This window comes from Sciurus vulgaris, assembly GCF_902686455.1.
Source record: "Sciurus vulgaris genome assembly, chromosome: 11".
Lineage (NCBI taxonomy): Eukaryota > Metazoa > Chordata > Mammalia > Rodentia > Sciuridae > Sciurus > Sciurus vulgaris.
Genome location: NC_136472.1, coordinates 67,593,712 through 67,607,775, shown reverse-complemented (window position 1 = coordinate 67,607,775; position 14,064 = coordinate 67,593,712). Strand labels below are relative to the sequence as shown.

At 38.0% G+C, this 14,064-nt stretch overlaps 1 protein-coding gene across 1 annotated transcript; it reads right to left on the bottom strand.

Annotated features, from left to right (window-relative positions):
• Positions 1-6,943: 6,943 nt before the first annotated feature.
• Positions 6,944-7,888, bottom strand: LOC306640489 (olfactory receptor 51I2-like; the record flags this gene model as incomplete). The annotated part of the gene is made up of 1 exon (XM_079104772.1): positions 6,944-7,888. One exon carries the CDS (start codon positions 7,886-7,888, stop codon positions 6,944-6,946), a length of 945 nt encoding a protein of 314 aa, XP_078960898.1.
• Between the last annotated feature and the right edge of the window lie 6,176 nt (positions 7,889-14,064).

Genomic DNA, 14,064 nt, shown 5'->3' with positions numbered 1-14,064 from the left:
ATTCCAAACTCAAGTTGGAGATGAGAAAAATAAATGGGTAGGATCACTTTCCAGATGCATTTGCATGGATGGGGATCTATGATATGACAAGACTGGGTTTACCTGTCTGGAAAGTCTGGAAGGAAGTAGATTGGCCAGGTGAAATAGAAATACTGATTATCACGTTGAACATGTTGCATTCCCACAACTCCTTGAGAAACTTAGAATAACCCAAAAAGATGATGATATTTCCACTGTTGTCAAAAGTGGCTATGATCTACTAAGGAGCAAGTCAGTTTATGATCATAAGATGAGACAGTTTCATGATAAGAATAACTTTTTGTCTGAGTACAAAGGCAAAGAAAAAGGTGGTTGGAGTGAATTTGAAGCTGAATTCTACCCCTTTGGTTGCACGTAAGTGCAGAGATGTGAATTCAGAATGCTTAGATTTCAATCCTGGCTCCTCCTCTTACTACATTTGTGACCTTAAGCATAACATTAAATGTCTCTGTGCCTCAGTTTGACTAACTGATATTTAGTAGTAATAATAATAATAACATCTAACTCTTCGGTTACAGTAAGGATTACAATAAGGAATTAAATTGTGCAGAACTTAAGAAAGAGACTTACATGTAAAATGTTCAATAAACAAAAAAATTAAATAAAATCATGTAACCTAAGTATCATGGAGCAATTCATCTAACTTCTCTAGGACCTTTATTTTTGTAATCTCACCTCACAGGTTTTTGTGGTAACTATATTACATAATAACTCTATCACATTTAAACAGTGCTTAAAATAGTGTCAGTGCTAAATGGACCAACAATTTCACCTATTCTTCCTTCTGTCGCCATTGCCTTTCCTTTCAGCTATGAAGTCATTCCTTGTTCAGGATACCGGGGAGCCATCTTTGAATTCATCTCCTCCTCCTCCTCCTCCTCCTCCTCCTCCTCCTCCTCCTCCTCCTCCTCCTCCTCCTCCTCCTCCTCCTCCTCCTCCTTCTTTTTTCTTTTTTTTCTGTGGGTAATTGAACCCAGGGGCACTTAACTACTGGGCCACATTCCCAGCACCGTTTAGATTTTATTTAGAGATAGTATCTCTCTAAGTTGCTTAGACTGGCTTTGAACTTCTGATCCTCCAGCCTCAGCTTCCCAAATCCCTGGGATTACAAGAATGTGCCAGCACACTACATTCTTCCTTTTTAATAGTCCAACAGTACTTTAGTAAACTCAGTTATAAAACAGAAAAATCTATCAAAACTCCTGCCACCTATTCAATATGGTGGTTATTGTTGTTTTCATTTTAAATTAATATCCTGCAATTCAGAGAAACTAATAATCTGTCTCTCCTTTCATATAGATAATATCTCATACATTTTATAGCCCTTTATTATGGAAATATATGAAATATGGATCCACATGATCATGAGCTTCAATCTCATGTATCTTACCTAGCAGCTGTATGAATTAAGCATCATACCTAACTTCTCCAGTCCCAGTAAAGCGCTCATTATAGAGTCTGAAACAAAGTATAAGCACTCAATACAGACTGGAGAAGTCAGTAGTACTTGGTTAATATTATCAAGATATACTATGTTTCATTATATCTACGTGACTTTCCTATTTCCTAATTTTTTAATTATTATGCCAAAACTTCAACACAGCAGTGTTGCATCTGTGACATACACATATTTAAAATATCAATCTATCAATATTATGGAAAAAGTGTTATGGATCATACTGGTGTGTGTCATATTCTTTGTTGAATTAACAAATGAATGGCATCTGCATTATGCCCCTGTGATAAACAGTGAAAACATATCTAACATAGGGACCTGGCATATAGTAGATACTTTGTGATTACATTCCTATTCACTTACATTATATTGAGAGTGTTCAGATGGAGGCACATCCATAAAATTGGGATGAACTAAGGGAGAGACTTTTTACCCAGGAAAGCAGGTAAAGGAAAAGTTATTACAATGTCCACAAGGTGAGACAAGAAGAAAAGTGTCAACTCTGGTTGCAGAGAACTCCAAGTCCATCTGTAGAGGCAAATCCTTGCACAAGGAATTATCCTGGACAGGGCCAGTCATGACTTAGCACAGAGGAAACCAGAAGAAAGATCAGATGTGTGGAGCTCTGAATGAGATTGGAAGAGAAGGAGGGACAGGACAATGGTGCAGGAAGGAGGCAGCAGAGAAAATACAGAGAAAGCTTGAGGCAGCCTGGTGAGATTCGAATTCTAGGGAGCTTCAAAAGCAGGCCCATTTCAGAGATATGGTCAGTCCTTAGAAGGTTTATGGATCAATCTTTATCAAAGCATATGATGATCAGTCTTAATCACTTGTAACTGAAGTCTAAAGTAGCATGAAGCTGATGTTTAGAGAAGGCGAAAATTCTGAAAGTGACACTTTTCTGAACACTGCAACTCAGTATTCACTTCATCCTCCCTTAAAAAGGAATACAGAACCCAATAGAAAATCACCTCTTGAGAATAGACAGCGGTCACCAGTCCTAGAGAATGTGCTAGTGACTCAGCCTGCTGTGTGCAAGCTGACCCTGCCAGGACTTTAAGCAACCAATTCTTCTGCTTCTCCCAGCAGGGCAGCAATGCTCACACCCTCCTTGGAGGCTCAGCTCCTTAGAACTACCAGGTCACCCTCAGTTGCCTGCCTATTTCTCTCTCTCTCTCTCTCTCTCTCTCTCTCTCTATATATATATATATATATATATATATATAAAATTTATATATATATAAAATTTATATATATATATAAAATTTTACTTCAAGCTTAAATTTTATGTATTATACATAAATAGAAAATATATCTTGTCAAATTTCCCTGACGAGAAACTTAAAAAAATTTGTTAATTTTTCCAAATATTTTTCTAAAGCAATGTATAAATATTTAACAATGAGTATATTACGTTAGTGTTTTTAGCCAACCAAACCTCCAGAAGACTATTTGATAGTAATAATAATGGTGATTGAGGGGCAAAGATTGAATAAAACAGAATTTAATAGTGGTTTTTGAATTTAGTGTGCAATTGCCTATTAAAAATAGGAGAAATAGCTCATTTCCACCTCAAGTTTTGTGACATTGGCCAAGAGTCCTTCACAATATTGGTAAATAATATGATTTTTAAAAAATGAAAAAAATTATTTTCCTCTTATTTTAGCTAGTCTGCGTATGATCTTACAGACTAAGAAAACATATAGAAAAAAATTGCTTTAGTTTTATTTAGGATTTTTTTTTCATTTTACCTTTTTGAAATCTACTGTTGATTATATAAAATGTTTATTATTACTCACCTTACATGAAGAATCATATTCAGAGATTTCTGAAAAATAATTTAATTCTATGTAGATCATTCTTGTGTCAGTATTGTTTAATTGTATTCACAACTTCTAGTATTTACACTTTTGTTGTCATTAGTGTATTTAATCTACACAATTTTTTGATGTTAAGATTTTTCCTATATAGTTCATTGGGATCATATTTACCTTTTTAAAATTTTTACTTTATTTGTTCTAATTAGTTATACTTGACAGCAGAATGCATTTTGATTCATGTACAGGAATGGAGCACAACTATTCATTTCTTGTACATGATGTAGAGTTCATGCTATTCAGGCTATCATACAAGTACCTAGGTTGATGATGTCAATCTCATTCCACTCTCTTTCCCACTCTCTGCCCTCATCCCTCTGCTCACTCCCCTCTGCCCAATCCAAAGTTTCTCCATTCATCCCTCCACCCACACATTATGTATCAGCATTCACATATCAGAGAAAATATTTGGCCTTTGGTTTTGGGGGATTGACTTATTTCACCTAGCATAATATTCTCTAACTCCATCCATTTACCTGCAAATGTCATAATTTTATTCTCCTTTAAGCCTGAGTAAGAGTCCATCATGTATATATGCCACAGTTTCTTGATCTGTTCATCTATTGAAGGGCATCTAGGTTGATTCCATAGCTTAGCTATTGTGCTGAGCTGCTATAAAATTGATGTTGTCATGAGGAGAATATTCACTATTCCTTTATCAACTGGACACATTTACTATATACTCCTTCTACCAGAGACATTGATGACTGTCCCTGATACAACTCCAGCTGTAAAACAGTGTGGAGGCTATATATTTTTTTTGGGGGGGGGGGTGCCGGGGATTGAACTCAGGGTCACTCAACCACTGAGCCACACTCCCAATCATAATTTTTATTTTACTTAGAGACAAGGTCTCACTGAGTTGCTTAGTGCCTTGCTTTTGCTGAGGCTGGCTTTGAACTCCTGATCCTCCTGTCTCAGCCTCCTGACCTGCTGGGATTACAGACATGCATCACCCTGCTTGGTGTGTGGAGGCTTTTATTGGGAGAGTGGTGATAATACTGGAGGTAAAGCATGTTCCTCTTTTACCCAAAGGAAGTTGATACACTACAGAAAATATTATTTTACCAATGTGAACAAATATAATTTATCTCAGAAAAAGACACATTCATTTAACAAGTCTCTAATTAGGGTAATAGTCCATATCTATAAGGCAGCAGCAAAACAGAATATGGATATGCTTCTATAGATGGTAGAAATATCTCACACAAGTGCTCATTTTTCTCATCCCTGTGCCCTGTGAGAAGACTTCTCAATTGTGCAGTTGAGACAGAGTTGCAGTTTTTCAAAAGCCCAAAAAATACAGAACTCCACAATATGGTTCTAATTTCAGGTAGAGACCCTAAAACGGTAGAATAGAAAGAGCCATTATTTTTTTTGAAATAAGAAGGGAGACACCAGTTGTCAGCATGACTCTGAGGGATGTGATTCATCCTTATCCTTAATACTCTTCTTTCGTTTCTTCTCATATCTGTGTACAGATTAGTTTGTGTCCACTTTTGTCCTAATATATAAATCACAAAGCTGTTCCAGGATCACTGGGGGAGGTCCTGGAGGGGGAGGGGATGGCAGAGTAGTCCTCCCAGTGACTTTGCTGCTGCTTTCCCTCTGTGGTTGTGCAAGCAGCACCTGTGTCTGAGGCCACCTCTGAGGTCAGAGCTGAGTCGGTTCTAGAGGATGCTCTGCCCCCTCCCAGTTCCAGCCTGGACCCCTTCAGACTTTGCTTCCAAGTGGTGCCCAAGCCTGAGAACTGTGTAGAGTTGCTGCAGCACTTCCTGGCTCTGCTTCTCCTGAGCTCTTTCCCTGACGTCATCAGAGCCTTCTTTGCCCCTTGCCTATACACTTGTGTATATGGTTTCCTCCAGGCTGAGGCGATATCCTATTGGAAGAGCTCATTTGCTGGAAGTTCCTGAGATTTTCGGGCTTCGGACCATGATCCTCTCTTAGTTATGAGCTCTTAGACTCTGGAAGTATTGTTCCACTCTCGCCAATGAGTCTCAAAGCCATGTACCCAGAGTTCTGTTGGGATTCAGTCCTCTCCAGTGTCCCTAGGATTTCCTTTTACCCAGTTATGTGAAGATGTCACCTATAGGTTCTAAATTTGTGTGATTTTTCTGTCTCGTTTGCTTAATCTGGGAATCAAGAAGGGTGTATTGAAAATTCTAACACATTCTTCTCCTAAATTTAGGCCCTGTTCATGTCACGTGGTCCATATGACTTTGTTTTTCAAAAATTATTAAATGTTCTTATGAGAAAATAAAGGTAAATGAATATCTATGAAAAAATAATTTTTTGCCCAAAATCTACTCTTCCCAATTGTCCCTCAGGAAGAGTTTTGCCATGGTCTATCCACTGTCCAATGAAAACCCCATAGCACCGTATTCACTTCTGCCAAGGGTCCACCTGCCTGTGTGGTCTGGGCTGAGTTTCCTCGGCGGATTGCAGAGGGTTCTTCCCTTTCCACACCTGTGATCTCTGTGAATTTCCTGACATCCTTCAGCTGCTCCCCCTCTCTGCTCCAGCATGTGCCAAAATCTCTGGGCTGGGCCGCTCAACCTAGGACAGGAGCCCATGTTGCAGCAGACTGTGGAGCCCAGCTGCACTGTCCCCTAGGGGACTTGTCTCCACTGATCACCAACAACTGTTGCTTTCCATTTAGTGTCCCCAAAAGAAACTGAAAGGTCCCTCTGCTCCCGCAGGAGGGATGACAGCATAGGCCTCTTTCATAAGATCTTTCTCTTGTTTAAATCTTTTAAAATTTCAAATCGCTTGGCTCATTTTACATAGCAAATGTGGAAAGAATGGGCATTCTATTTTAGGGATATAGAAATAGTCATATTTCAAAATTTATTCTTATTTTTTTAAAAAAATGTCATTCTGTACAACTAATTTTTAAGTTTAAAGATATTTGAAACTATTATCCTCTTAACAATTCATGGGGTACACCTAGGATCTCACATAATGCCCAATTACAACATGGTATGTGTACCTGTATCTGTACCAATATTTATAAAATGTTTTATTAGTTCATTAAAGTTGCATATAATACAGTCATTCATTTTGATATAATCATCTGTGCATGGCATATAATTTGCTACATTTCAGTGTCTAGTATTGCCACTTTCCCTTCTCCCTCCTTTTGATTCCCAATCTCTAGTGACGCTTCTATTTATTTGTCGTTTTATAATTGAAGTTTTATAAATATCCATAAAAGTGAAATTTACTCTGTTATATTCATATAGGTATATATCATAATCTGTTTATACCATTACTTTTGGGATTTACTTGAAAATATAGAGGTTAATAGTACATTAGGACAAAAAGGATGAAATTAAAGACGCTCTTCCATTAAAAAAAATTTGTGAAAACTTATAAGAATTAATTACAAGATAGGGTGGCCTGATGTTTTGAGTTATGGCCTATATTCAGACTAACCCAGGCAATGCCAGACACCCAATTGTTACTCCATGTTTAAGAGGTTGAAAAGTTCCAAAGGATTAGCCTGATAAACCCAAACAGCAGCAATAGCAAGAAGTTCATACATGCATGGGTTCAGAACCTTTCTGCCTGATCAGAGCTTGGGTCCAAAAATCATCTTGTGTAACCTCTTGCGAATCTCCTTAGTCTTGACAGAATAGATAATTGGGTTGAGCATTGGAGGCACAAAGAGATAGACCAAGGACATGAACTTGTGCACATACTCAGGAGCATGCTTCCCAAATCGATGGACCATTGACACACTAACCATGGGCACATAGAAGATGAGCACAGCACAGATATGTGATACACATGTGTTGAGTGTCTTGAGCCTCTCTTCCTGGGAGGCAATGGCCAGTACAGAGTGCAGAATGAGCACGTAGGAGAGGAGGATGAGCACTGAATCTACACCAAAGGCAGAGATGACAATGAACAGCCCATACATGCTGTTGATAGTGGTATCTCCACAGGGCAGGCGGATCATGTCAGGATGCAAGCAGAAGGGATGGATCAGGATGTTGACCTTACAGAAGGGCAGTCTCTTCAGGAGAAATGGAGATGGGAAGACCATGCAGAAGCTGCGAATAATGATGGATATGCCTATGGAGGCCACACGGGCATCAGAGAGTAATGAGGTGTAGCGCAAGGGGTTACAGATGGCCACATAGCGGTCAAAACTCATGGCCAGCAGGATTCCAGATTCTGTCCAGGAGAAAAAGTGAATGAAGAACATTTGGGCCAGGCAGGCATCAAAAGCAATCTCTGGAGCATGGAAACACATAGAAGCCAGTACTGTGGGCAGTGTAGAAAAGGACACCCCCAGGTCATTGACAGACAGAAGAGACAGGAAGTAGTACATTGGCTGATGCAAACTCTGTTCTTCCTTGATGATGAAGAGAATCAGGGAGTTTCCTAGGATGGAGATAGCATAGAGCAGCAGGAGGAGGGCAGTCAGCCAGTGCTCCAAGCTTTCCAACTCTGGGAAGCCCATGAGTGTGAAGCTGGTGGTAGTTGAGATGTTAGTTCCAAACCTTCTCATGGTGGTCTCTGAATGCCTTTGTGGGAAATAAAACCAGGGTGAAGTAAGGACAGATGGTGGAAGAAGTGAAGATCAGAAGCAATCAGTCTGAGAGTGGAAGAGAAAATGACATGTGGACTCCAATTCCAAAGACCATGGGAGAATCAGACCAAGGAGAATCAGACCTTCTACTCTCTACAGTATCCCTATACCTACCATGAGCTCCAGATTGTTCTCCAAAGAAATCCTTAGTGTCCTTTTTGAACATTATCCATTACTCTCCCTGTGTCTGTATTCTTTACAGAGCATCTAATCTTTCCCTAATGATGGAGAATGACTTTTTTTCTTTCTACTGGTTCCTAGCTATCAGCGTCTCCAGTAAGTGAAGTACAATGTGTCTTGATACTCTGCATCTAATGACTTGTGCTCTTTCTTCTATCTTCTCCAATGCTTCTCCTCTCTTGCCTGCATGCCAACCTGTCTCCAGTTCCTCATCTTCTCTTTGCTGCTGGAGTCTCTCACTCATCCACCAGGTAAGTTTCCATCGCCTCACACTCCTCTGCTGCTGATTGCTCTTTGTGTTTCTGTTCTATGTTATCATGTGTTCTTTCTCTGTTTAGATCAAAGATTTTCAAATCATAATGTGTGTTAGATTTACTTGAGTATATTTTTTATTGACTTTTTATTTATCCATGACAGCAGAATCCTTTTGATATAATTATATAAGCATGGAATGTATCTTATTCTAGTTAGAATCCCTTTCTTATGAATGTACATGATGGTGGGATTCATTTTGTTGTTTTCATATAGTGCATGGGAAAATTATGTCTTTCTTTTTCCTACCACCCCACCATTTCACATTGTCTAATCAACTGAACTTCCATTCTTCCCCTCACCCACTGACCCTTATTTTGTGTTAGCTTCCTGATACCAAAGAAAACATTTGACCTTTAGATTTCAGCCCTGGCTTATTTCACTTCACATGATAGTCTCCAGTTCCATCCATTTGCTGGCAAATATCATAAAGTCATTCTTCTTTATGGCTGAGTAATATTCCATTGTGTATAGATATCACATTTTCTTTATTCTTTCATGTGTTGAAAGGCACCTAAGTTGGTTCCATAGTTTTGCTATTTAAAAACCCCTTTCCTCAGACCATACCCATATCAATTATATGTGAAACTCTGTGGAGAGAATTAAATAATCAGGGTTGTGTGTGTGTTGTTGCTGTTTTCCTAAATCTCCCAAACAATTCTAATAGGAAGTTAAAATTGTTCTTCCTCACTGAACATCAGTTTCGAGAGCTATAATCATAGGAAAGAATCGCAAAAGCAAACTTACTTCCTTCTCATATCCTTCTAGTAATCACCCATTTCTATGTTGCCATTTATAATTAAGATTCTCAAAGTTACTTTCAACTTATAATGTACTCCTTATTATTCATCTGTGCATCAATGATCCCAAATATATGTCTCTACTTCAGGCATTTCTTCTAGCTATTAATTCATGCATCAATTCTCAATCAAATGTGAGAGCTCATTGCTCACTAGTGTCTCAAACATAAAATAGGTAATATTTAACTTATTTCTTACTTGATCCTCTTCAATATTTATCATCTCATTAATTTTCTTACCCATCTATCCATAGGCTTTATATTAAAAAAGACATATTCAGCATGTTTGACCTCTCTCACCCTCTTCTATAGAGAGATCTAATCAACCTCTTCTTACTTTTCTAATACATACTTAATCCTAGCTTCTCATCTCTATCTCACTTCCTATGGAAACCCATCTCTCTGCATCTTTAAACCAGGATATTGGCAGAACCTTCCTTCTTGACCACCTGGCTTAAAGCCAAACCTCTCTTGAATCCATTTTGCACAAAGCAGCCTAGTTATTGGTTTACAAGTAATAAATAAAATGATGCTACATCCTTGCTGAACCCTTTTCAGTGACTTTCCTTACTTTTTGAAGTATTCAAATAACTTATAAATCAGTACCATTGGAAATAGCAGGAACAGCAGCAGCAGAGCCAGAAACTTCTTACTTGCCAAATTTCCTATTCATTCATTGCTTCTCATAGACTTTTCTTCAATTTTTGCATGACAGGTTGTTTATGAATTAGATGATACGAATGAGGTTTCTGAGGATCTCCTTGAGGAAAGACCTGAAATTCCCTCCTTACCTCCAGCTCTGGTGAATGGTGGAAGAGACGTAACTAAAGTTCTCAGTAAGGGGAGACACACCAAGGATTCTAAGTACTGTGGACACAGTCCTGTACACAGCCCTACTGCAAGCCTCATCATCTCCCTGCTCTGAGCTCTATAAACCCACTCCTAAGGTCCCCTGGGTCTGATAAGTCCAGGCTACAAAGAGATGGCTGAGTCTCCAGGAAGCATGAAAAATTCTTGCGTGGATGACTCCTCTGTGCCATGTCATTTCTCTGCTTAGCCATTTCAAAGAAATTAAGGGTCAGAACTGGGTTATTCCAGAGTGATCAACATTATTCAATTCTTTATTTCCAAGAGCTGAAGCCCAGACAGAATTTATTCAGTAAACCAACAACAGAGCTATTTCGAATCTCCTACCCATGGCTTCTCTCTGATTCCCAGATTATGGATCTTTCCATTCACCATGCCACAACTCAAATAGATTTCAAGAAATGAAATCACTTAACTATACAGAGTTTCACCATCTGGAGTCAGCAGATGGGATGGCCATGTTGCTTTGCCTGGAATGTACTAGACTTAGCACTGAACATCTTGCACCAGGGGAAAATCCTCAAACTAGGCACACTGCAATAATTTTTCACCTTATAGTCTGACGTAGACCCTAACCCAGCTCCTTCATTAAGAGCATCATTAAGAAAACTGTTTGATGTATTCAAATTTCAAAATCTTCAGTTTTAAATGGAGTACCAATTCCTACATACATGGGAAAATGTGATTCCGCATCACATTAAAAGTACTTGTGAAACAAAATCTATTGCAAAGACTTGCTAACTGTTCATGTGTCAGAGAGGAACTTGAATAGAAGGTAAGAAGTCCTGTTGGCTCTCAGAGTTTTCAATTAACAGGCTGATTTCTCAGACACTAATTTAAGGATCTTAAAACTAGAATAGTCTGTACCATGTTGTTTAACATCCATACTTGGAATAGAGTAATGGAGACATAAAGATTCAAAAGTCTGCTGATGTGCACAGAGAAAGTATTTATAGAGTCAGAACTTAACCATAATTATCCTGTTGCAGACCATAGTTATCCCGACTATTCATGCTATCTTTTATCACCAGGGCTGGAGAATGAATGGGAGAAAAACAATAGATATATACTGAGCACCAAACAAGTGTCTGGGTAGGAGGAAACCTTTTGAATTCCTTCCATTATGACTAAGTTCAGTACTGGATTATTCAATAGACAGATATAAACATTAGAGCATAAAGACTTAAAACATAATCTTATTAGATTATACCTAAATTAGTATGTTTTAAATCATCAAAGATTCCCTCACAGGAAGTCTAGAATATTACTGAACTTCTTTACACCTGATCTAGGTTTAACTTTTAAATGTTTTAGAATTTATATAGAAGAAAACCAAAGCTGTCCAACACCTAGTGCCTCTAAAGGCTTTCATTAGTGCCTGCTTGCAGTTTCTGTGTTTGTCTTAATATGTGTATGTGGGCGTGCATGAGAATGTTTGTAAATGTGTGTATAAAGGTTGGGGAGGATGCAAGAATAAGTGGCTATAATTAGTTGGAAATAAAACAAAACAAATCTTTCTTCTTAGAAATAATCAGTATATGTCATAATAGGTCACAATGAAGATATAAAGAGAAACCTTTATAAAAATGTTTGGGAATCATGATTCACAAACATTTAAGGTTTGAATGATTTAACCATACTATAAAAATAGGATATGCAAAACAGTTACCATTGACTTATGACCTACTACATGACAAAACTGACTAGAATCTTCATATATATTATTTAATATCCATATAAGCCTTAAATCAGCATTTCTACCTGCCCTTTACTGATGAAATTTCTGAAATTCAAGAGATTATAAAAATTTCCATAATCATGACCATTGGATAAACCAAGGTTCTGATCCAGGATGAAAAACCATGGTAGTGCACTGATATCACAGACTGACACACATACAAATCACCAGCTGGAAGATAGAACCCCACTGAAGGCAGTGTGGGACACAGCAGTGATCAGAAGCCTTCTCCCCACTCCCAGTGATCAGCACATCAAGAGAAACAACAATCTCATGCACTGAATTGCTTCAGAGTTAAACTTTAGAGTGTTAGAAATAGGAACCACTTTAAAGGGAGAAACTAAAATAATCTGGAAGCTTCATATATATTGAGGCCTGAAGGATAAATCAGACATGGCCAGGGGAAGAAAAGTGAGAGTTCAATAAATAAGTGTTGGACTTACGGACTCTACTTGAAGAAACATTACGATGCCGTCTCAGTTCCACCTTCTGGGTGTCTTCCTGTTTCACTGACCTTTTTCAAGTCTCACAGTTCCTCTCTAAATCATCACATCAACATTTCAACCTTGGGTTATAATAATAGCATCTTAACCCATTGCTCCCACATTCCTTAGCCTTCTTCTGACCCATTTTCCACACGTTACAGAAATACTAAATCAAATTGAGTCACACTCTTTCATGTCCATTATGATAATGTCCAAACTCTGATGTCACCTGTAGGACCCTGTGACATGACTCCTTCGTTCCTTTCCAAATTCATGTTGAGTCCCTTCCCTCTTGTTCTTTATGTTCCAACCATAATGACGGTCTCTAGGTTGTTGAATATGCAAGGTCCACTGCTGCCTGAAGGCCTTCACCAATGCCGTTTCCAGCACCTTGGAAGCCTTCCTCCATACTCTCTCCCTTCCTTTGGCTCCACCAGTTCCTCAGCTTGACCATTATTGCCCTATGGAGAATGCCCCTCATTTCCTGGCCTAGGTGAAGTTATACTAATCAATACTGATCAACACTGTACACTGACTTTCTAGTCCTTTGCAGAGTGGTGATTAAAGGATTTAATGCAAATGATAAATTACTTAATGTATCTCCACTACAGTAATATGTAAATTTCATTAAATGTGGTTTTATGTCTCTTTTTCTTTTAAACTCACAGCATGATTTTTAGCAAATAATAGGCATACAACTAATAATTTTGCCACAACCAGCACCATCATCGTGGAAGTATAGCATTCTTTCCATAAGTTTCTATAAAATCAGATTTATCATGTGGTAAAATACATGTGATTTTGCACACACTCAAACTATAGTTTTCTGTCATTTTATATGCCAAATATTGGCCTTGCAGAACCACCACACTTGGGACTTTCCTTGATTTTTTGTTTTTTTAAATGAAACTGGTTTCCAATCCAGACCCTTTTAAAAATGTCTGGTATAAAATCACTATAAAGTGTCTGACTCACTTTCATACCTTAGTTAATCTAAGCCAATGTGCACTAGCAAAATCTCTGCCCCCATATGATGTGCTAGAGATGCATTTTCTGGGATACCACAAACAGTAAACACCACATCTTCTCTTTCTGGATTGTAACCATATTTTCCGAGTAGTAACACCTAAGCATTCTTTGTTTTTGTTTTTTGGTTTTGGGATTTTTTTGTGGTAATGAGAGCTTTGTGTGGTGATTAACTGTATCAATTCATTTAAACATTTTTTTTTTTTTTTTTTTTTTTGGTGCTGGGGATCAAACCCAGGGCCTTGTGCATGCAAGGCAAACACTCTACCAACTGAGCTATCTCCCCAGCCCCTCATTTAAACATCACAAACACCTTATAAAAAGGATATTACTTTTATCTATTTTTGTCCATCTAAAGATACCAAGGTACAATGAGTTAAATAACTTTTCCACAGTCACAAAACAGGCAAGTGACAGAACTAGCATTTAAAATCTAAGTACTCTTTATGTTTTAATGATGAAAGATTTATTAGCAGGTAACTAGTTTTTCATTTATATGCTGAAATATGCATAAATAAATCTAATTATGTGATTTAGTATAAAATAAAGTGGTCTGGAATTCAGAACACATGGCTTAAGTTTAGACAAAGGGGAAGGAAGGGAAGGTGGGGGATAAGAAGAGGAAATAAAGTGGAATGAATCTGACACAATTTTTACGTGTACATATACGAATACATCACAGTGAATT